This window comes from Apodemus sylvaticus, chromosome 7 (genome assembly GCF_947179515.1).
Source record: "Apodemus sylvaticus chromosome 7, mApoSyl1.1, whole genome shotgun sequence".
Lineage (NCBI taxonomy): Eukaryota > Metazoa > Chordata > Mammalia > Rodentia > Muridae > Apodemus > Apodemus sylvaticus.
This window is the reverse complement of record NC_067478.1, coordinates 58,707,988-58,730,951: the sequence shown is the minus strand read 5'-3', so window position 1 is coordinate 58,730,951 and position 22,964 is coordinate 58,707,988. Positions and strand designations below refer to the sequence as shown.

General features: G+C 45.2%; 1 protein-coding gene across 1 annotated transcript in view; it reads left to right on the top strand.

The window, feature by feature from the left end:
* Myo1e (myosin IE) overlaps positions 1–22,964 on the top strand; it is a 191,690-nt gene that overhangs the window by 107,884 nt on the left and 60,842 nt on the right. The window contains exons 5-11 of the mRNA XM_052187898.1: positions 1,486–1,573; positions 5,155–5,244; positions 7,947–8,078; positions 10,330–10,464; positions 12,587–12,719; positions 20,026–20,222; positions 22,504–22,584. Coding sequence (XP_052043858.1) covers positions 1,486–1,573; positions 5,155–5,244; positions 7,947–8,078; positions 10,330–10,464; positions 12,587–12,719; positions 20,026–20,222; positions 22,504–22,584 — 856 coding nt within the window. The remainder of the gene's footprint in view (positions 1–1,485; positions 1,574–5,154; positions 5,245–7,946; positions 8,079–10,329; positions 10,465–12,586; positions 12,720–20,025; positions 20,223–22,503; positions 22,585–22,964) is intronic.

The following is a 22,964-nucleotide window of genomic DNA, read 5'->3' as shown; positions in this document are numbered from 1 at the left end:
AGCGTTTACATTGTTACAACTTAATAAAACAAGTCATAAAATAGAGTGTTTGTGAGGCCAACTATAGCTGGGGAAAAATCACATACAGCTAGGAAGGAGATAGTTACCAGAGGAACCCTGGAATCTAGGTGAAGATTTAATGACCCACCCACTCCTTCTGTGCGGGAACCAACACTTAGCCAGGCAGGCTCTTGAGGCTGCTTGTAAGAGTCACAGCTGCTCTGATTGATGGTGGCTGTTATGCAATTGGCAACATTTGTTGACATCAACTAGACTGAGTTTCATAGAACATAAGATGTGGGCCTCCAATTTGTAGACCACCGAGAGCAAATGTCCTTTTATAGATGCGGGTTTCTTTAACAAACTTTATTCTGGCAACACCAAGACTGCCCTCAGAAAGATGAGACTTCCATTGGAATGGAGCATGTTTTGAATTGAGGTCATTATGAATTCAGGGGGATTTTGAGGGAAGAATGGGGATTTTGGGAGAGCGGACTATTGACAAAAGGCTATTGCTGTGCAGTCAGGCCACCCAGCGGAAGGTACTCTTTGTTTCTCAGGATGTGATTAATATTACCTCATCGTTTAATTTTAGCATTTCTAAAATAAGGAAACTTGCATCACATCAAGGCAGAGGCGGAAGCCTGAGTGCCTGTTCTTGCATATGTATATTTATATTTATATATACCTATGGATACATAGTTATATATGCATATATACACACATATATACACACACAAAAGTAACAGCATAACAAAAGGGGTAAAAAAATAATTATCTGAAACAAACAACTTCCCCATTGTTGCCTTATCTTGATCAAAATCTCTGCTAATATTTTGAGAAAAATGGGGCTTTCTGTGTTTGAAATTGAACCCCAGACCTTGTGCATCTCAGGAAGCACCTTACCTCTGGGCTATACCCTCAAGTCCTTCAAAGACCACATTTGCTGGAGGTGGTGCTTCATGTATGCTTATAATTCCAGCACTGAGACAGGAGGATTTTGAGCTCAAGGTCATCCTGAACTCTATAGGGAAACCCCATCTCAACAATAAAAATCGAATTATAATTATGTTCTGGCAATAATTAGAGTAGAATATGTTTGGTGAAATTACTTCATAGCCTCCATTTTTCTGCTTACAAAAATGTGTGTGGATGTCACTGGTCATTTCTGGTCAATTCCATCCTTATGATATTTATAGTTTCCTATATCGTGCTTTCTGTATCGGACCATTAGAAAACTCAACTCTCCATCCTCTGCACAATGGCAATGATAAATGTTCTGTCTGTGCCATGCTTACCCGGGTCAGAGGAGTGAGCTGGTCCTGCTGATACCCACCTTTCACAGCTGGCATCATGCTCCTCCCCTCCCCCATTCCCAAGTTCCATTCTTCCTGGTTTCTCTGCAGTTTGTTCATTCAGAGACAGTGGATGAAGGAGGTTAGCATGGACCATTTGATAGATGGGTATCTGTCTTTCTTTCCTTAGTGGTGAAAGTGGTGCTGGAAAGACAGTAGCTGCCAAGTACATCATGAGCTATGTCTCCAGAGTGTCCGGAGGAGGCCCCAAGGTCCAGGTGAGTCCGTGCGGTAGTCAGGAGCTTCATTTGTAGCTTTGACTGGGTGGGTGTGGTGTTGCACACCTTTGATCTGTCTGTAGCTTTGAAGCAAATTCATTTTGTACAGCAACGTTTATGGAACCTAGATACATTAAAATGTGCAAAGAAATTGTATGTTTCCATATTGACATGTCTAATATATAATGAGCCCCTACAAATCAATCAAAAGGGCCATGGTTCAAATAGAGAATGGGAGACATGAAAGACAGTTCAGATGAAAGAAAGTATAAGTTATTCATTAAACGTGGAACCTAGAAATTTTTATTAAAACTACACCAAAACTGGGACTGGGGATCTAGCTCAGTTGGCAGAATGTTCCCCTGAGTTCGCAAAGCCTGTTCCATGCCCAGCACCACATACATCAAGCAAGAAGGTACACGCCTGGAATCCCAGCATGCAGAGGTAGAAACAGGGAGATCAGAAGTTCAAGGCCATTCTTGACTACACAGTGAGTTCAAGGCTAGCAAGACTGACCTGGGCTGTATGAGAGAGTCTCACTCTCATCAAAGCAAGCAAACAAAACTCCACTATATTATTATTATTATTATTATTTTATTATTATTATTATTACTACTACTATTACTACTACTACCAATCATTGTTATTATTATACCTAACAGATTGTCAAAGCTCCTGTTCTTACAAACATTGCTGGAAAAATATTGGGACACAGTTGCTTGTGTTACTGATAGGAACATAAAATAGCACAAGTCTATAGCAGCTATCTCAGTAAAATCTAGGAAATCAAACTTCTTCCTCCTCTTCCTCTTCCTTCCCTCCCTCATCTTCCTTTTCTCCCTCCTCCTCTTCCTTCCCTCATCTTCCTCCTCTCCCTCCTCCTCTCCCTCCCCCTCTTCTTCCTCTTTTCCCCTTCTTCCTCCTCTTCCTCCTACCCCTCTTCTTCCTCTTCTTCTTCCTCTTCTTCCTCCTCTTCCATCTCTTCTTCCTCTTCTTCTCCCTCTTCTTCCTCTTCTTCCTCTCCCCCTCTTCTCCATCTTCCTCCTCTTCTTCCTCTTCCCCCTCCTCATCCTCCTCTTCTTCCCTTCTTCCTTCTCTTCCTCTTCTCTCTCCTCTTCCTCCTCTTCTTCCTCCTCTCCTCTTCCTCTTCCTCCTCCTTCTCTTTTTCTTTTTTTATGTCTTTGTCTTCATCTTCGTTTTTGAGATGGCTCTCTTACTAAGTTGCCAAGGGATAGCCTTAAACTTCTGAACTTCCTATCCCAGCCTCGAGTTCTAGGAATGCATCACCACACCCAGGTTATTTGGTGCTGCGGGTGGAGCCCACCCTATGGCGGGTCCCTGGGATCCTGGGTAAGCCCTTGACCAGCTGAGCTCTAGCCTGAACCCCACCTAAGGCTTTAAGTTGATCTCAAGCTGGGCATGTGGCTCAGTGGTAGGAAGCTTCTCGAGCTGGGCATGAGTCCTTCCCTAGTGTGACAAAGCCCCAGGCTTCATCCCCAACATAAGCAAAGAGTAGTAATTACACAAATGCATCCTAGCACTGAGGAGATGGAGACAGACAAAGACTTCAGGGTAGTATGGTTGAGACCAGTCTGGGCTATATGAGACTGTCTTTTAAAAACTAATAAAAGGGAGGAAAGTGAGAATGCATGCCTGTCATGCCTGAATCAATTGTCCTGAGTCTAATCCCAGCACTTCAGTAGATTAATAACAACAAGAATAATATAAGTCTATTCTTTTTTAAGGGAAAGGCTTCAAGAGCTTTTCTTTCTGCCTTTCTGAGAGAAATTGAGTGCCATATCTAGTTTGCAAACAGAAGATTAAAAGGAATAGCAAAGATTTACAAATTCCAAATTTACTTTACAAAGAAATGCAACACTTATCTAGAGCCCTGGGTTGTAAAGGAGAGAGGCATCTTAGGAATGGAACTATGGCTGCTTGAATGGTGGGAATCACCCAGAGTCTGCCTCTGTGCTAATGACTGTCACTCCCTGTGTGGAACAGAATGCACCCTTAAGCCTTGTGCCATTCTCTTTGCTGGGATGTTCATTCGAGGGTACCATAGGAGTAGAAGGCTTGTTCCCATAGTCAGTTTTAGTACCTTCGTCTAGTCCCGTTTGCTGTGTCCTATGACCCGGCGGTCAAGTTGCAGACGCTTAATGTTGATTTTTCTCTTCCTGTTTTCCTTTGAGGACATTGATCCAGAACTCTTGGCTTCAAATTAGTCAGTAGCTCAAGAGCACTAGCCAGGAGACTTGTTATTTCTGGAACACATTTAACCATAACATGTGAATAATTAGACATACAAGGAGTGAGTCACTGTCCAAAGGCCCCTCTGCAGCGCTAGCCCGTATCAGCTGAGAGGCCTCATGTCTGTGATGTGTTTTGCACACTTTTAAGTCTGGCACAGGACCGGAGTGTTCACACTAATTTCTTCTCCTGTTGTTGGCCGGTAGCTGTGTCACGTGATCTGGTGTTGCTCCTGGCTGCCCTGAGTGTGAGTTCTTGCAAGAAGAGGCAGTAGCGCAGGGCTGCTTTAAGGGAGCTGGTTCACTCCTTCCACCATGCGGGGCCTGAGACTCAGCTTTGGCTGCTGCAAAGCTACCTGGGAGCAGGGCTGCTTTGAGATGCAGATTCCCAGACCTACTAAACCTACCTCTGCATTTTAGCGAGACACACCATCACCCCTAGGTGATTGGTACACAGTTAAAGTTGGAGACACACACAAGATCATGTTTGGGAAGGAGAAACTGGTTGATCGCCATCTTAATAAGTCTTGCCTCCACTATTGACAGGGGAACAGTTGGGGAGGATGCAGAGGAGAATGCAAGATGCAAAGAGACTTCCTCAAGCTTCTCTTTCCTCTACTCTGTGATCACCAACACGCCCAGACATGCAAGAGGGAGTCACAAGGAGGAGAAGGGAAACCCAGTCCTGTACTGTGTAGATTCTGGGTTCCTGGTGGCACCTCAGCTTTAGGAACCTGTTTCAGACCAAGAGGGCTTGGGAGACCTGGTTATACAAGTAGGCTTAGTTCTGCGGCCATGCAAGAATAAATTATCATCAGGAACAGTAGCTCAGTTGGTTGTGTACTTGACAAGCAGGCACAAAGCCCTGGCTTTGACCCCCAGCACAGCATAAACCACACGTGGTAGCACATGCCTGTAGTCTCAGTTCTTCGGAAGCAGAGGCAGGAGGATGTAGGGTTCAAAGTCATCTCCAGCTACATATCAGGTTTGACACTAGCCTGAGTCACAGGTCACTCTGTTTCAAAAAACAGCTTGTCATAAGAATGTGTATCTTTAATCCCAGCACTTGGAAAACGGGAAGATCTATCTCTGTAAGTTTAAGGCCAGCCTGCTTTACACAGTGAGATCCAGGCCAAACAGGACTACATTGTAAAATCCTGTCTCAATAATACAAGACAAAACCAAAATGAATTCTCCAGAAACACATACATGGCTGGAGCCTCTTACCTTTTAATATTCAGAAAGTTGGTGGGACTTTGGGGAAAGTTGACTCTGACATCACATGCTAAGCATCCATTATTTTCCTAACGCCCCTTTTGTCTGCGGCGATAGCATGTCAAGGACATCATCCTTCAGTCCAACCCACTCCTGGAGGCCTTCGGGAACGCCAAGACAGTGCGCAACAACAACTCCAGCCGATTTGTAAGTGTCCTGATCCCAAGCTCGGGAGCGCCTCCCATAGCCTGAGAAGCAGGCCTTTCTTTTTCTTTTTTTCTTTTTCTTTTCTTTTTTTTTTTTTATTTTTGTTTTGTTTTATTTTATTTTAAATATTTTTATTTTCTATATTCTTTGTTTACATTCCAAATGATTTCCCCTTTCCTGGATCCCCCCTCCCCATATGTCCCATAAACCTTCTTCTCTCCATCCATTCTCCAATCACCTCCCTCCTTTTTCTCTGTCCTTATATTCCCCTCCAATGCTAGATCAATCCTTTCCAGGATCAGGACCCTCTCCATACTTCTTCATGGGAGTCATTTGTTATGCGATTTGTGCCTTGGGTATTCAGAGCTTCTGGGCTAATCAATATCCACTTATCAGAGATTGCATTCCATGTGTATTCTTTTGTGATTGGGTTACCTCACTTAGGATGATATTTTCCAGATCAAACCATTTGCCTAAAAATTTTGTGAATTCATTGTTTCTAAGCAATGCACCCTTTGACAGGAATTATTTTGTGCTTTGAACATAAACAAGACAGTTTCAGAAATGGCCTTGAGTTACATCAGTAAGGAAAACTACAGCTGATGACGGGGCTTGCCCTGGTCCTGTGAATGTGTACAGGCTGCCTGGAGGGAAAAAATGGGACAATTAGGGGGAGCCTGAGATCCAGGCCTTTTGAGGGGCTTGTTCCATGGAGCTGGGTCTGAAGGGAGCACACTCTGAGGGAACACCTGGGCCATACCCTTCCTCCACTAGGCCTTTGCCTGCCTTGCCTCCAGATTTCTGAATTTGGTTGCTGAATGCTCACAGAATGAAGAGCCCCTGGTCCTGGTGCCTCCTGACTCCATGCACCCAGGCTTAGGACAAGGTCACCCTTTCAGCACTGTGAATGTCTTTTTTAAATGTCTCTGACTAAAAGTTTTGGCAGTTGGGTACTGAAATGTGACCACTCTGAAAGGCCAAAGGTGTATTACAAAAACAAGAACGAGTGCCTATAGATTTAGTGTCCGATTTCAACCGTACAGCCTGTCTGGCACTCCGGCAAGAGCCATCTGTGAGGCTATGATAGGGGCTGTTTCAAGATAATAATGGGTGGGACTTTCAAAGAAAAACAATTTCTTTTTCACTTACCAAAAAAAAAAAAAAAAAAAAAAAAAAGCATTTATAATGGGTGGTGGTGGTGGTGGTGTGGCAGTGATGGGGGGGGGCAGTAGGGGGGATGGGGGTGGGGGGCAGGGGGTGGTGCTGTATGCATCTAATCCCAGCACAGCAGCAGGAGGATCTCTGTGAGGTGGAGGCCAGCCTGGAATATAGAGGAGAGTTCCAGGACAGCCAAGGCTATGAGGAGAATCCCTATCTTGGAAAACAAAAAAACAAAACAAAACAAAAAAAAAACCAAAACAAACAAACAAGCAAAAAACAGAAAAAGTATTTAATCCTTTTTGTTTTTTTGAGGCAATCTCCCCCCCCCATAGCCCAGGCTACCCTTAAATTTCCTATGTAGCCTAGGATAGCCTGTCTTTGCCTCATGCACTGAGATTGCTGATGTATACTACTATGTTGGCTTTAGTGTTTATTCAGAAAGGAAGGTTTTATTTCTAAGAGAAGTCTCCCTATGGTCCCAGGTAGTTATTGTTGGGTTTGCTGATGGCTGTCTGTGAGACCTGCTTCACACTCATTGTCTGGGGAAAATCCAGTTTATTTTCTTGCTTGTTTGTCTTAGTGGTTTTTCAGCTCAGTACTTGGGCTGTTTTATCCTGACCTTTCTAGATACTGACAGAAGAAAGACACTGTGAATGAATTTTCCACATGACCTTTCTGCCTCTAATTATCATTCTTAACCTGCCTTGCAAAAATAGACTCGTCACTTTAACCCTTTAGCTGCCCACCCACACCCTTCTTCGTAAAACAGCAGGGAAAACATCATTATGAGTTTCCCTGCCTTTTCCTGTTATAAGGTGTTTTTTTTTTTTTTTTATTCTGAGAGAGTAATACAGTTGATCTTTAGACATAGCCAGGGCCCAGCATTTATAACCATATAACCCTAATAGAAAAGGAGGGAAGTATAGGTTTTTTCTGGGTCATGTTCAGTGACATCAAAGAGGGGACAGTCTCTCTCTCTCTCTCTCTCTCTCTCTCTCTCTCTCTCTCTTTCTCTCTCTCTCTCTCTGTGTGTGTGTGTGTCGTGCTTGGTAGCATCAAATGATTGCTTACTAATTATTAAAAAATATAAGTGTAAAGCCATATGCCATTTTCTATATAGGTAAGCATTATAAAGAATGATAACCATTCTTGAAGATTGATACATCCTTCTAGCTAGAAGAACAATGTGGCAACCTTGCTATATAGTTTCTGACCCTATTCTTCAGACAAACACAGCCAGGGAGAGAATGAGTGAGGAATGTAGTCTTCTTGTTTAGTCTGGCCATAGGGATTGATCCTCTGAATGCAAAACCGTGGGACTGGCCAGTGTTCTGGTATTGTTTGCTATAATCGTGGGACTGCCAAGTTTTCCAGTATTGTTTGCCATGAGGAAAGTCAAGAAGTCTAGCTCAGGGCTGGGGATAATCCAGAATGTCTTCCATTAATGAATTTCCTTGAATTATACCCTGTATTCAAAGTCTGTTTAGAGCACTGTGTTTTTGGTTGCCAGGTGTTAAAGGAAATTGCTAATTTTCTTACAGGGAAAATACTTTGAAATCCAGTTCAGTCCAGGTGGGGAACCAGATGGTGGCAAGATCTCCAACTTCCTTCTGGAAAAGTCCAGAGTGGTGATGAGGAACCCGGGGGAACGGAGCTTCCACATATTCTACCAGGTTTGTCTCTATAGCTTTACCTTCTCTGAATTAAAAAACAAGACTGGGAGGCCAGAGAGATGGCTCAGAGGAAGCAGGCGCTTGGAGTCAACACTGAGTCCAATTCCTGGGCAAAAGAGAACCTATTCCCTCAGACTGTCTACTGGTCCCCAAGCAGAAAGGAGAATAATCACATGATCTGTTTTGTCCTCAACCCTCGGCTTTATTCAGTAATCGAAGCAGCCCAGAAAGACGCCTCTGTGCTCTGTGCGAGTGTTCAGATGTCCCTGTCCCCAAGGAGTGTTGAGCTCTAATTAGGGTCCCCTAAAGTTCAATCGTTAAATCGCTGACAAACTTCAAAACAGAAGTAGGAGTGTTTGCTTGCTTATTTGCCAAATAGGAATTTGTGTGGGAAGAGTTAGAGCCTAGGAAGTCAGGGAAGACTCAGCCAGGGAGCACTCCAGGCAGAGATGGGAGGAGGGGTTGAGCCAGGAAGTCAGGTGACAGGAACAGAGTGTCCAGGGCAGATACCTGCAACCAGTGCACTTAGATGAGCGTGTTCCCACAGGCTCAGGATCCTCAGAGTAAGCTCAGCCGACCCCTTCTCAGACCCTCAGAGCCTACGCTGAGTCCGGGTCAGTGCACAGGGCAAGGTGCCTTTAAAAAATGGTTCTGTTTCATTTTTATTTACTTTTTTAGATTTATTTATGTGTATAACTGTTTTACCTGCATGTATGTCTGTGTTCCACATGCATGCCTAATGTCTGTGGAGTTCATAAGAGTGTCAGATCCCTTAGAACTGGAGTTAGAGATGGTTGGGAGACACCATGTGGATGCTGGGGTCTGAACCCAAGAGTTCTACAAGAGTAGCAAGTGCTCTTAACCACTGAGCCATCTCTCTAACCCAAGATGCTTTTAAGTAGTGTTTCAGACTTTAGCAACCATCCAGTTGCATTGCTAGTTGCCGGGCAAGCAAGCATTCTACCCCAGAGCCATTTCCTCCATCCTCTTTTTGCTTCTCTCATTTCGACAGTCTCTAACTCACCTGGCTGGCCCTGGACTCACTTGGAAGCCCAGGCAGGCCTCACCCTTGTGGTCCTCCTACCTCAGCCTCCAAGTGGCTGAGATCACAGGCGTGTCCCTCTAGATCTTGCCAATTTGGCTACTTTGGAAATGTTTCTAGGTATATAAAAATGTAATCCACCACAAGAAACACCCAGGAAGGGTTTCTCTTTGTCTTGGTTTTATTCTGGGATCTCTAGGTTAACATAGGGGAGAAGCTTACAGTTGATCTCTCAGCTATACAGGCATCCTCGATGGCAGTCAGTTCTTCCAGTGCTGGTTTATTGGAAAGTACAAAGATGACAAGAGGCTTCTGGGAGATCAGTGATACTTATTCTCAAAGAGTGCTTGCCTAGCGTGTAGAAACCCTCAGGTCCAAGCCCCAGTACAGAATAAACTAGGCAGTGTGGTTGTTTTCACTGCTTTGCCATTGCTGGGGTAAAACACCATACCACGGTGCCTTATGGAAGAAAGACTTTATCTACATTTATGGTTCAGAGGGTTAGAGTCCTGGGTAGGGACAGCATGGCCGCAGGTACGATGGCTCTCATCTTGACCTGTAAGCCTGAGACAACCCAAGGGATTTCCAAATGCCAGAGAAAGAATGCGTGGCCATTCTGAACTCCACATCCTGGCATGAGAAGTTTAGAAGAGCTGAGGCGGGCAGAAATTCAGTGTTTGTGGTCTATTTTGCATTCTACCTTTCCATGGGGTCACGGGTACAGCATACAGTTCTCTTACTGAGAGGAAGACAGCCTGATCTCTCTCAGGCCTTATCAGAGTTAGGAACTAGAAGTTGGACTGTTGCAATTGCTGCATAGTTAGGTCCTCTTCCAGAGGACCAGGTTCAGGTCCCAGAACCCACAAGGTACTCACCGCCATCTGTAGCTCAGTTTCAGGTGGATCTGACACCCTCTTCTGGCCTCCACAGGCACTAGGTGTGTATGTGGTGCACATACACATAGCAGGCAACAGCTATACACATCATAACAACAAAAAGTGGGACTTGCAGACTGATCCAGGGTTAAAATACCTACAACCCGAGATATTATTTATAAACTTCCTCAGGATCTGGAGGCTAGAATTACTGAGCATTTTTTATTACGAGCTTAGAGAGTTTTCCCCACCTGGGCTCAGGGATGGTGATCCCCAGAACCACAAGGTGGCTTGTGGACCATGTCCTGACACATCCTGTGTGCTCTCATGGTAGCTCATCGAGGGTGCCTCTCCGGAGCAGAAGCAAAGCCTTGGTATCACCAGCATGGACTACTATTACTACCTGAGCCTCTCAGGGTCCTACAAGGTTGATGACATTGATGACAAGCGGGATTTCCAAGAAACCCTGGTAAGTGTGGGTACCCGCTACTCTGTCTCCTCTTTCCTGCCTGAGAACAACTGATGTAGAGGACAGAAAAGAGCAACAAGGCAGGCAAAAGTGTAACCAGCCCCCTTCCCAGCCACCGCAAGCATGTCTGAAAACCTGCATTCAGCACCTTGGAGAGCCATGTACACACACACACACACACACACACACACACACACGCACACACACACACACCACTTTTCCCTGAGTAAGACATAATGGTTTAAGATGAGTAAAAAGCAAATTCATCAATAGCCTCCAGTAAGAATGATTCAATAAACAGGCTAAAACGGTTGAGGGGGTGAGTTTAGCATACTTGCTGGCGGAGCAGCCAATACTTGGAAGGCTCTTCCTTAGAAAGGCCACCAGCTTGCAGCTCTTGCAGAGAACCCATGTTCAGTTTCCAGCACCCATGTCCATAGTTCACGCCTCCAGTGATCTAATGTTCTTTTCTGGCACCTCTGGGCACCTGCACACATGTAGCATACACTCACACAGACACACACAAAGGTAAAAATTTCAAAATCTAAATAAGTTTTGGTCAGGTGTAGTGGTACACATACCTTTAACCCCTTCCAGGATAGCCAGGGCTACATAGTGTGAGATCCTATCTTATAACCCCCCCCCTCCAAAAAAACCAAAAAAAACAAAAAACAACCAAACAAAAACCTAAAACAAAACACAATGAAAAGTTCAAAAACACTTTTGAGTTCTGTTTGTTTCGTCTCCTTCTCTTTTCTGATTCTGAATTTTGAGGTCAAAGACAACCCTTGTGCTCACAAAGTTCTGATCACACCATACACATGTTACAGTCTAGGTTACCTCACTAGATTTTTGAGGGTTTGTGACGTGCACGGAATCACCTAAAATCTTCCAGCCTAGAGCATTGTGGAGGTAGGCCTGTCATCCATTCATCCTTCAAAGTCGGCACTGACCCTGTGCTCAGAGTCAACAAGCAGCTCAGGCCTGTTCATCCACTGAGGACAGAGCAGGACCCAGAACGAGCGTGTGGGGGGTGGCGGGGGGGTGGCGGGGGTGTGGCTCAGCAGTGTCAGATGTTAAGACAGATGAGTCCTAGGTCCCAAGGCTGCCTAGCCACAGACTTAAGGAACGGAAAAAAACTGTGGATGAAGGGCCCAGCCTGAGCCAGCCTGAGCAGTTCTCTCAAGTTACAGAATCTAAGTCTCAGCTATTTTAATTTATCGGATTAAGAAACTTGGCTTTTTAATGGTCTGTAGGTTCTGAGGATTTTGAAAGATGTTTTATTAAGAAAATCTATCTCCCTCCCCACAAAGGGGACGATCACGTAAGATCTTGGGGTGGGTACAAATGGAGTGGCAGTGTCCTTGAGGAGGGTTAGCAGTCAGAACATACATGGGACAGGAGAGACCTGGAGGCCTGCGCCTGGACTCCTGTCCCCTGAGCATCTTTCCTCTTGGAAGTCCTCTAAGGTCTAAGGTATTCCTAGACAGCATGTGTTTAAAAACAGACTCTCCCTTCCAGCAGGGTGTTTAAGAGTATATGAAAGCTAGCAAGATGGCTCTAGCAGCAAATTGCTTGCCACATAAGCTTGAGGCCCTGAGTTTTATTCCCAAAACCCATGACAAGAAAAAGGAAGAAGGAAGAGGAGGAAGAGGAAGAGGAGGAGGAGGAAGAGGAGGAGGAGGAGGAGGAGGGGGAAGAGGAGGAGGAGGAGGAGACAGCATTCACTGTAATCCCTGCTCAGGGGAGGCAGAGCCAGGTGGATCCCTGGGGCGTGTTGATCATCTAGTCTAGCGAAATCAGAGAGCTCCACATTTAATGCGATGTTCTGTTTCAAATAAATAAACATGGAAACCAAATGAGGAAGACACACCTAACATCAACCTCTGACCTCCATACGCTTGTGCACCTACGTAGACACAAGCATGTGCACACACTCATGCACACACACACAGAAGCAGGTGACCGCCCGGTTCGTTGATTACCTTGTTTGATGGAGACTTCCCGTCATCGTTTTAGACTAAGCTACACACTAGCTGTAGAACCCACTCTGTGCCTTGTCTGTCACCTGCTTGTGCCAGGAGCCGCCAGCCTGGCTGGCTAACTGTTCCCTCTCTTCCAGCACGCCATGAATGTGATCGGGATCTTCTCAGAAGAGCAGACTCTCGTGTTGCAGATTGTGGCCGGAATTCTCCACTTGGGAAACATCAGCTTCAAAGAAGTGGGCAACTATGCTGCCGTGGAGAGTGAAGAATGTATGTAGCTCTGCCCGGGCTGTGGAGTGAAGGGAGTGGTTAACCCCTAAGTCGTGCATGACCTACCCCTTTGATTGACCTAGATTAGTAGTGAGGTGCATTAGTGAGAAATGATTACCTAAAGAGCAAAATGGCCTCAGGAGAGAGTAGATCTCTGTCATGCACCTGTCCTTCCTCCCCTTTTCCCTCCCCTTCCTTCCCCTCCCCTCTCCCTTTCTTTTCCCCTCCCCTTCTATCCCCTCCCTTTTCCCCTTCCCTTTCCCCTCTCCTCCCCTCTCCTCCTCTTTCCTCTCCCCTCCTCTCCCCTCAGTAACTATAACACTACAGTAACCTTCTCCTTCCCTCCTCTCCCCTCCCCTTTCCTACCCCTCTTCTCTCCTCCTCTCCCCTCCCCTCTCCTTTCCTCTCCTGTGTTGTCTTATCTCTCCTCCTTTCCCTCTACCCCCCCTTTACCTCTTCCTCTCCTCCCTATATGGTTTTCTGTCTCCCCCTCTCCTCTTCTCTTCCTCACCTTCACATCCTACACCATGCATGACTTGAAAAATTATTTCTATTCATTACTAACCTTCGAGAGACCTGACAGACTTGAACCTTGAATTAAACCTGCTCTAATAATAAACTAGAATAATAAACATCTAGTTTATTATTATTATTTTAGTGTGGGAGTGCACACATGTTCCCCGACAACTATATGGAGGTCCAAGGACAACTTATAGGAATCTGTTCTCTCTTCTGCCATGTGTGTCCTGGGAATCAGGTCATCAGAGCCCACTGAGCCATCACACGGGCTCTTTATCTAGTTTCAAAGATGAAGGCACACTCTAACCATGAGTGGAGTAGTCTCTTACTGATAGGTCACTTGATAACACCCTCTCCTCTATCTGGCCTTTATGTTGAATAGGTGCATGAGTATTCTGACAGGCAAAGGACAGGACACATGGTGTGGAATGCTCACAGATTTGCAGTTTGTCCCATGGATCTGATTTAGATTAGATTTTCTTAGACACTGAGAAAAGAACTTTGACCATTGGGTTGATAGTTCTGGTGACCTGCATCTGTCTCAGCCACATCTTGAGACCCGAGTGGTCATTTTGATTCTCTTAGCAGAAACTATAACACTACAGTATCCTTCCTACAGCAAGTGCCACTGGTCCCCTCTCCTGTGATCTACCACAAAGCCTGTGGCATGTGACCCCAATCTTCCAGGCATCAGTGGCACTCCAGGCCTTTCTGAGAACACACACACCCACTTGAGCCACCCAGGAAGGCATATTCCCCTCTCAGCATTCTTTGGGGATAATTTTAGATGCTGGGTAATAAATAGTATCCCACGCATTGCTGACAGCACAGTGGGGAGATTTCCATCCCAAATAAGGATCCTTTTTTATGTTTTCATTTTCTTTTCTCATAAAAGAGGGAAGTTCTGCTAACATCAGATGCCTATCTTTATCTGATAAAGACAAATTATATTTAACAAGGGAGGGTCCAGAAAAATAATAAAAATGCAGAGTGTGCATGAAGTGTAGGAGTATGACCTAATCAAAGCGATAAATCTGCCTGTAGACTCTCTGGACTTCACCCTTGACACAAAACAAATGCACCTGGGTGCCCACAAGGCCGCATCACATTAGCGGTTCTTATGCTGGTGCTGTCTGTGGACGGAGCCAGCATTTTTCTGCCTCCCTGAGAAGTAAAACCCTCACCGCCTCCTTGTACTTGAGTACCAATGCAAGACCCTGACCCAGCAAACTTGTTCCTGGATCCTCCAGCCAACAAGGAGTTCACTGCTCAGCGATGCATCCGAGGCTAGCAGCCTCCCCTGGCATATGTGGAAGGCTTATGAAACTAGCATCTACTTGTGAGATTCCCTGAGGAGCAGGGATGGTACAGTGGGGGTCAGGAGAGGCTACGCTATGAGTCAGTTTAACAGAGAAGCACACAGCCCTAGCTATCATTTCTTCTCAGTTCTGGGTTGTTCATTTGGCCATCTAGAAACAGGGTCAACTGGGTGCCTGTCCATACCTTTGCCAGCAGCTGCCTCCCCTCCCCCAGTGGGAGTTGCAGAGTTACTATGTGACATTCTTTCTTCTACTTTCAGACTGGAGGGAGAATTTCAATCACTATGCTCTACAGTTGATTTTCCAGGCAGTGTCTGAGAGATTACTCTGTATCCATTTCTTTTTTATAGCTACATAATATCCGATTGCTTGGCTATACTTTGGGTTATTCAGCCACCGCAATTGGTACCCAACATTTATAAAACCTTGGGTTTGAGCCCTATCACCACATAGACAGGACATGGTGGAGCATCTCTGTAATTCTAGCACTCAGGTATAAGCAGAGTGAATAAGCTTGGTTCATTCCATCTTTCTTATGTCACAGTATATCTTTGGAATAAATTTATCAAGCAAAGGTTTATAAAAGCTACACATGCTTTTTATTATTAAAGACAGCAGCTTCTCTGAGATACTGAAGGAGAGGGCTAAAATCCTGTTCAAACTGGCCCACTAAAGCAAGCTAGCTGTCTATTTGACCTGAGACTAACGTGGGCACAGAATTTGCTTTATATGGCTGAAAAGCCAATCAAACCTTAACTGGGGTGCTCGTGTACTTTTCCACATCAAGAGAGTAAAACTGTGTACAAGTATTACCTGAATGTGATTAAATATCAAATGAACTCAAGAACTTTGTTGAGTAAAAAAACATTGTACTTTAAAACCATTGAGGAGTTAAAATACATATGACGCTGCACCTGACCCTTTGGAAAATGGGTTGGAAAGCATCCCCAAATCCTGGTAAAATCATAGTCATTTTATCTTGGCCTTTCCCCATGTAGCCCAGGCTGCCTCAAACTTGACATGTAGCCAAGGATGACATTGAAATTCTGATTTCCTGTGTCTACCTCCCAATTGGCAAGGTTACAAGTATACACCATTGTTATAGAAAAATAATACACCTCTCAGTGATCAATCACTCCTCAGCTTAGAGATAAAGGAAGGAAGGCTCTTTTACTTGGCAATTGTCTGGCCAACTGAGGCTAATGTCCAAATAACAGCCACCCTTGAACAGAAGATTTTCTGACTTCTATACACCTTAGTGTTATGCATTCCATAGACACTGTCATTTTTAAATCTCTTCCTGGTTCAGCCCCAGTTCCCCTTCAAACAATCTGAACGGAGACAAGAAACTGCAAATTTGCCTACTAAGGCGAATAGGAGATTTACCCACCAAAGGGATTTGCCTATCCCCAGGACTATTTAAGTACAGAACGATGGTTCCTTTTTAAAGTGTTGTTACCAGGGGTCATCTTGCCTACCTGGCAGAATTAGTTTTTCCTGATAAGAGCATAGGAGATTTAGTGGCAGATAACTACCCAATGTTGATTGTCACCCTGTGTTGCCCCCCTTGAGTGGTAAGTCTTTGGGGATGGAAACCAGGGCCTATTGGCTAGTCGTTGAAAGACTCCTTGGTCATGGGAATGGAGCCTAAAGCTGGTCAATCCTGGTGAGTGGACATTTGCTTCCTAGCATCCTACGTGTCTTTCATCTCTAGCTGGCCAGCTTAGCAGACTACTTACCTTACTATTTTGGAGGCAGCACTCCTTTAGCTAAGTTCCATTGGTGTGACTTAATGTCCCCTAAGCAAATACATTATTAGTAAGTCCTTTATAACATCAACTTTGTTACTTTGAGTTTTTCCCACATTAACCACCATACCTGCTTTGTGATGCTGGGGTTGGGACTTTGTGCATGCTAGGCAAGTGCTCCACTGAGTTACATCCTCAAACCTGCCACTTCTTTTAATTGTACAGAGAACGAATTTTATTTTTCTATATCCTTTGACTTTTCTGTCTTCCTCATAGTTCAGACTTAAGTGGGAAACTTAGGTTGAATCTCTCATTGAACTTTAAATTTTCCTTCATCAGTTTAACATGTTGAATGTCTCCTACCCCGTTCTTCCTGCTTTATATGACCGAATGACTCCACTGGTCTTACACCAACATTTATGATTAGTCCTTGCTTCTTGCCTTTCCTTCCTTAAGCCTGTGGGCCTCTGGGCTCCAGTCCCTCCCCAGCCTCGGCCCCACTCGCACACCCTCATGGAAATTCACAGCCTGGAGGACTTCAAGCTAAGCAAAACTGTAATTTCAGCACCAGGGCAGCCGCAGAAGAAAATACGAGGCCATAAAACCTTGTGTTTGAAAAACATGGCATGGATCTGGTCCAAACCAAGTGCTGTATTTCCTCTCTAGTCTGCTCAGTTCTCTCCCTGAGCTTGCGGCTCCGGCGCTTGGCCACACTCCATGCCTTGTTTCTGGAGAGCCTGCAGCCCTTTAGATCCACTCTCTTCTGCTGGAGCGCCACAAGATGCGGAAGGACGGCACACGTCCGGTCACTCCCTTCTGTTTTGTCTCAGAGGTCTCATCTCAGCCTTGTTTGGTTTTCTTAGCTAAGCCCATAAAGATAACAGCTTGAACTGTTTACAGACAGCTCATTCGTTTCCACTATTGAGATGGTTAAGGCTTGGGAAGAATCACACGTTTACAAAACAGACATGTTGGCTGCCTATTCATTGCATAAAGCTGTTCACTGTAAAAAGCCCTAGTGAATATACTCCTTTTTTTTTTTAATGGAATCTCAAAAAGCCCAGGATGCATTTGACCTTGAAGGCCTCCTGCCTCAGCCTCATGAGTAACTGGAATCCAGGTGTGCACACCACCCTCAGCTACTTTAATTTTGTATGTGTGTGCAAAGGCACATGTGTATGTGTGGAGGCCAGAGGTCAACCTCAGGTGTTCCTCAGGATCTGTCTTGTTTACTGAGGCAGGGTCTCTCGCTGAGACCTGGGGCTCCCCAGTTAGGTGAGGCTGGCTGGCCAGAGAGCTCCAGGCGGCTGCTGGTCTCTGGCTCTGCGGCTGAGATTACAAGTGTGCCCCACCATCTCTGGCTTTTCTAGAAGGGTTCTGGGGATTGAACTCAGTTCCTCATGCTTGCACGACAAGGACTTTACCACCTCAGCCTGTCCTCATCCCTTCTATAAACTATTGATGAAAGGCTGTGGCATCTAGTGAGATAGGCTCTCCTTGATGTTGGTGGGAAAGGCTTATTCAATATCTGAAACTTGGTGACTGTTCTCCTGGTCGGCACAAGGCCAAGTGTCAGTCCAGTGTGATTTGTGGATATCATCTCTCCTTATTTTGTACAAAAGAAGAATTTGCTTCTAGGAGATAACCATTGGGAAAGCCTGAGAGATAGATTTTTTTATATATAAAATCAATGCCTCAGGCTCTGTGGGAGCCTCAGGTGCATTGTTCCTTGTTCTGGTGTTGGCTTTTTTAAAAACAACAACAACAACAACAAAAAAAAAAAACACATTTAATTGACTGACTCTAAGAAGTGCTGAGAAGTGTCAGTCAGTTAAATCCCAACACTCTCTGTAACTGATCTCTGAGTAGATCAGTTTTGATTGAGGGGCTGGTAGTGTGTTCTCACTGTTAAAGGACCCTTTGGGGATCTTGTGGGTATTATAGGTTTGTTTGTGTTTGTTTGTTTTTGAGATGGAATTTCACTGTTTAGCCCAGGTTGGCTTTGAAATTGTAATCCTCCTGCCTCTTCCTTCTTAAGTATTGGTGTGTGCCACAAGAGTGATATCATCCACAAGATCTTCACATACTCTTTTTATCAGGAGAGAGAGAGAGAGAGAGAGAGAGAGAGAGAGAGAGAGAGAGAGAGAGAGAGAAACTCTTATCCAAGTTCAGCTTTTTTACTTGTATCTATCAAGTTCTTCATTCATGTACAAGAATGGTGTTCTTTATCCAGATGTGAACATTCTGACCAGAGATCAAGAGAATCTCATTCGTATCAGTAGCTTTCCTCTTGGCAGGTCCTGTGGCCTGAAACAACTTACCACACTCATGGGAGCCTCTGGTTTTCTATCTGAAGACCCCCAGATCCCCCAGTACATGCTGTGAGGCAGTATGAGTATACTTTGATACCAGTAACATAATCCCCTCAGTTTGCTTGCCACCTCCAGAGGACGCACCCTGTGGTGTATCTGTTAAAACCTGCTGGGGTGGGAAATAGCAGTTGATGAAGTACTCACCATACAAGTAGAAGGACCTCAGACTTAGAGCCCTGTCACCCCAGCACTGGACAGGGAGTGACCGGAGGATCCCTGGGGTTCATTGATCAACCAGCCAGCTTCAGGTTCTGTGAGAGACCTTGTCTTACAGAATGAGCTGGAGAGTGGCCAGGGAAGACGTCTGTCATAGACCTCTGGTCTCTACTTGCACATATGTGCAGACCCATGGAAACTCATGAATACATACCCACAAACCCCTTTTCCTTCCACTTCCCACCCTAGGACACCCTTCCCCAATGCATCGACATCTTGCCCAATCGTTTCATCTTCGCTTTCAGCTTTAGCGGATACTTAGCTACACGATACAGACCACATCCCAGCCATTGCTCTGCCTCCCACCTTGTTCCACACTGTTCCCCCTCCATGTCTGTTCAAATCCTACCCTTCTCTGTCTGCCCAGTCCAGGTACAACCCCTTCTGATTACCCCAAAAAGCATTAATAGTTTTCTGTTCTAAATCTTCTAGGATTTTTATAGTCTGTTTGGATGCATTCTACCTTTCAGGAGGTTCCTTTATTTGATAAAATTCCCAGATGGTCTTTCAAGGTTTAATACTTATTTACTATCTTTTCCTCATTTTCTGTGTGTTGTAAGCCCTCTCAGTGTAAGCATTTGGTCAGTAGGGGGTTGTAGGGCTTAGTAAGTCTGTGATAACACAGGTAGTAAATGAGACCATGAAAACATTGCACCAAAGGAAGAAAACATTATCCAAAGCCAATGAAATGTTTGCTGATTGGGTTCCTGTTGATGCCTTTGCCTTAAGCAGGGAGAAATGTCCATTTTCAGTATCTCTGTGATCTCAGTGGCTGGTGAGGGTTTGGGGAAAGGGCTGGCCTGCGGGTCCTTCTTGAATGACTGGAAGTCTCAGTCACCAGAGAGGTTGATTTGCATAATAGTACAACTGGGAGAACAAATGGGGATGTGCTTGAAGCTTGAGAGAGATTGTCATCTCTGGGCTGGCTTCAAACCACAAAGATCCCCCTGCCTCTGCCTCCCACGTGCTGAGATTAAAGATGGGCTCTACCGCTGCCAGGTGATAAGTCACCTCCACTAGAGGGCAAGTTTTGGAAGTTAACATTGGTACCCATTGTATGCACAAGAGCTTCCATGTACTTGGGAGCTAATGCTTACTATTCTGAAAGACAGTCCTGTTTTACCCTCCGCAGTTTTGGCTTTTCCGGCGTATCTGCTGGGTATAAACCAAGACCGGTTAAAAGAGAAGCTAACGAGCCGACAGATGGACAGCAAGTGGGGAGGAAAGTCAGAGTCCATCCATGTGACCCTCAACGTGGAACAGGCCTGCTACACCAGGGACGCTCTCGCCAAGGCCCTGCACGCACGAGTCTTTGATTTCCTGGTAGATGTAAGTAAACAGGAGTGGGCATGCGCAGAACGTCACGTTTTACGTAGAAGGAATACAATGGCTAGTTTTTTCTCATGCTTGCCTCAAACCTTTGCCTCATCCTTTGTATGTCTCTCTTTGCCCTGTATCCTTCCTTCTCTCTCTCTCTCTCTCTCTCTCTCTCTCTCTCTCTCTCTCTCTCTCTCTCTCTCTCCCTCTCCCTCTCCCTCTCCCTCCCTCTCCCTCTCCCTCTCCCTCTCCCTCTCTCTCTCTCTCTCTCCCTCTCTCTCTCTCTGCCTCTGGTGAATCTTGAGCCCAACTCCTACATATTCACAGAAAGACCCAGAAACAAAAACCAACACAGTAGCCTGAGATATTCAGTAAATCCAGGCCTGGAACAGAGGAAGCCCGTGGTCTGGGACCCTTCCTGACTTCTGTATTTAAAAGCTTAGGAATGTTATATTTGGTAATAACACAGTTTATCTGTGGCAAGTGGTACCACACCTGAAGTGATAAGCATACTTCCGTGCATTTCTGAGGGGCAGGTATTTAAGATTAGCCCAGCTAATCAGCTCTGACGCAAACATAGTTCAAGTTGCAATACTGATGGAGAGCAGTTTTCCAGGCTGGCCTGAGACTAGGGAGGCATAGTGTCAAGTAGACGTCTTCAGAGCTGTTGGTTAGAGTCTCTGTTCACAGCCACATGGGCCTCATCCTAGGGCAGCCAGATGTCCTCACGATTGGCAGCTGATTTTTCCCAGAGCCAGTGATCTAAGGCAGCCATGGGAGCAACAGGCCATGTGTGTTTTGCTGTGTTTTAAGATTTATTTGTTATTTATTATACGTGAGTACACTGTTGCTCTCTTCAGACACACCAGAAGAGGGCACTGGATCCCATTACAGATGGTTGTGAGCCACCATGTGGTTGCTGGGAATTGAACTCAGGACCTCTGGAAGAGCAGCACTCTTAACCACTGAACCATCTCTCCAGCCCAGACCATGAGTGTTTTAGGTCCCAATATTAGACTTAATTATTATCACATTGATCTGAGCAAGCCACTGAGAAAGAGCAGTCCACGTGGGATGGGAATTAGGCTGTGCCTTTCATAGGGGGAAACATCAAAGTTTTGGGATAGCTACATATTGAGAGATGATGGTGTTTGCTTTATTAATGTTTTGTTTTGTTTTGAGATAGTATCTATGTAGTCTATACATCCATAAACTCGATCTATAGCTGAATATGACCTTTAACTTTTGATCTTCCTGCTTCTGCCTCCTGAATGTTGATACAGGAATGTACCACCATGCCTAGTTTATGCCGTGCTGGTGACCATGAACCAGGGCTTCACGCACACTAGGCAAGCCCTCTCCCAACTGGGCCACAGGCCCACCTTGATGTTGGTTGTACTTTTAGATTAACTCTGGTACTTCTAGACACAACATAACCATATACACGCTTATATGGGAACATTTTTACTTTGTCAAACAGGGGTTTCTCTGTATAGCCCTGGCTGTCCTGGAACTCACTTTGTAATCCAGGCTGGCTTCAAACTCAGAAATCTACCTGCCTCTGCCTCCTGAGTACTGGGATCAAGGGTGTGTGCCACCACTGACTAGTGTGTGTACACATGCACGGGCGTGCGTAAACACACATACACACTAATAATAGATGTTATTTGTAGATTGTTCACCTTCTGCATGTGCTTCTAGGAACTGTGGCCACTTTATGATCAGCATCAGTGACTGGTGTGTGCTGTTAGGGTTAAGTGCTTCTGAGTTGGGTACATGTGACTGGCAGTTGCAAGTTTTGCAAGAGTGGCGCCTCCTTCAGGGCAGGATCTTCTTTGCATCACATAAGCTGACAGCTTCTTCTAGATCTCTGGGCATCACTGTATGAACAGCACCTCCATCCACCTTCCTTCATCCCCCTGTCTCCTCCCATCCCACACTTTCTACAGTTGTTTTTCAGATCTTCCCAAGACCATTTTTTATTTGTGTGATTGGTTGGTTTGTTGGTTTGGTTTGGTTTGGTTTCTCTCAATACAGGGTTTCTCTGTGTAACCTAGGCTGTCCTGAAACTTATTCTGTAGACCAGGCTGCCCTCGAATTCAGAGAGAAACCTGCCTCTGCCTCCCATGTGCTACCACCAGGTATCCTGAGACCTTTTAAAAGCACAAACCCCCTGTTGTCAAGCTGTCTTGTCTCCAAGGATCATGTGGCTGCTGTGCGGCACTCCATGCTCTTCCTGTGTCTGTTCAATAAGAATGTAAGGGGTATTTGTACCCTGTTTGTTTTCTCCTAGTCCATTAATAAAGCCATGGAGAAGGACCACGAGGAGTACAACATTGGAGTCCTGGACATCTATGGCTTTGAAATATTTCAGGTAAGCGAGGGGGAAAATGGCTCAGTGGGTATGAGAGCTTGTAACACAGGCATGAGAGCCAGAGTTCAGATTCTCAGCACTCAGGTAAAAATAGCTGCATATACCGTAACCCCAGTACTGTGGAGGTAGAGACAGAGGCTCATGGTTTAGTAGGAGATTTTGTCTTATGGGAATAAGACAGAGAATGGTCACCTCCATATCCCTCTCTCATCTCTGCCTTCACAGTGAGGGCTCCTGCAGACACGCTCATGATCACATACACACACACACACACACACACACACACACACACACACTAAAAGAAACGAGGAAGGTGAGAAACCAAAAAGAAAAAAGAAAATGAGGTGGGGCAGGGCTGAAGAGATGGCTCAGTGGTTAAA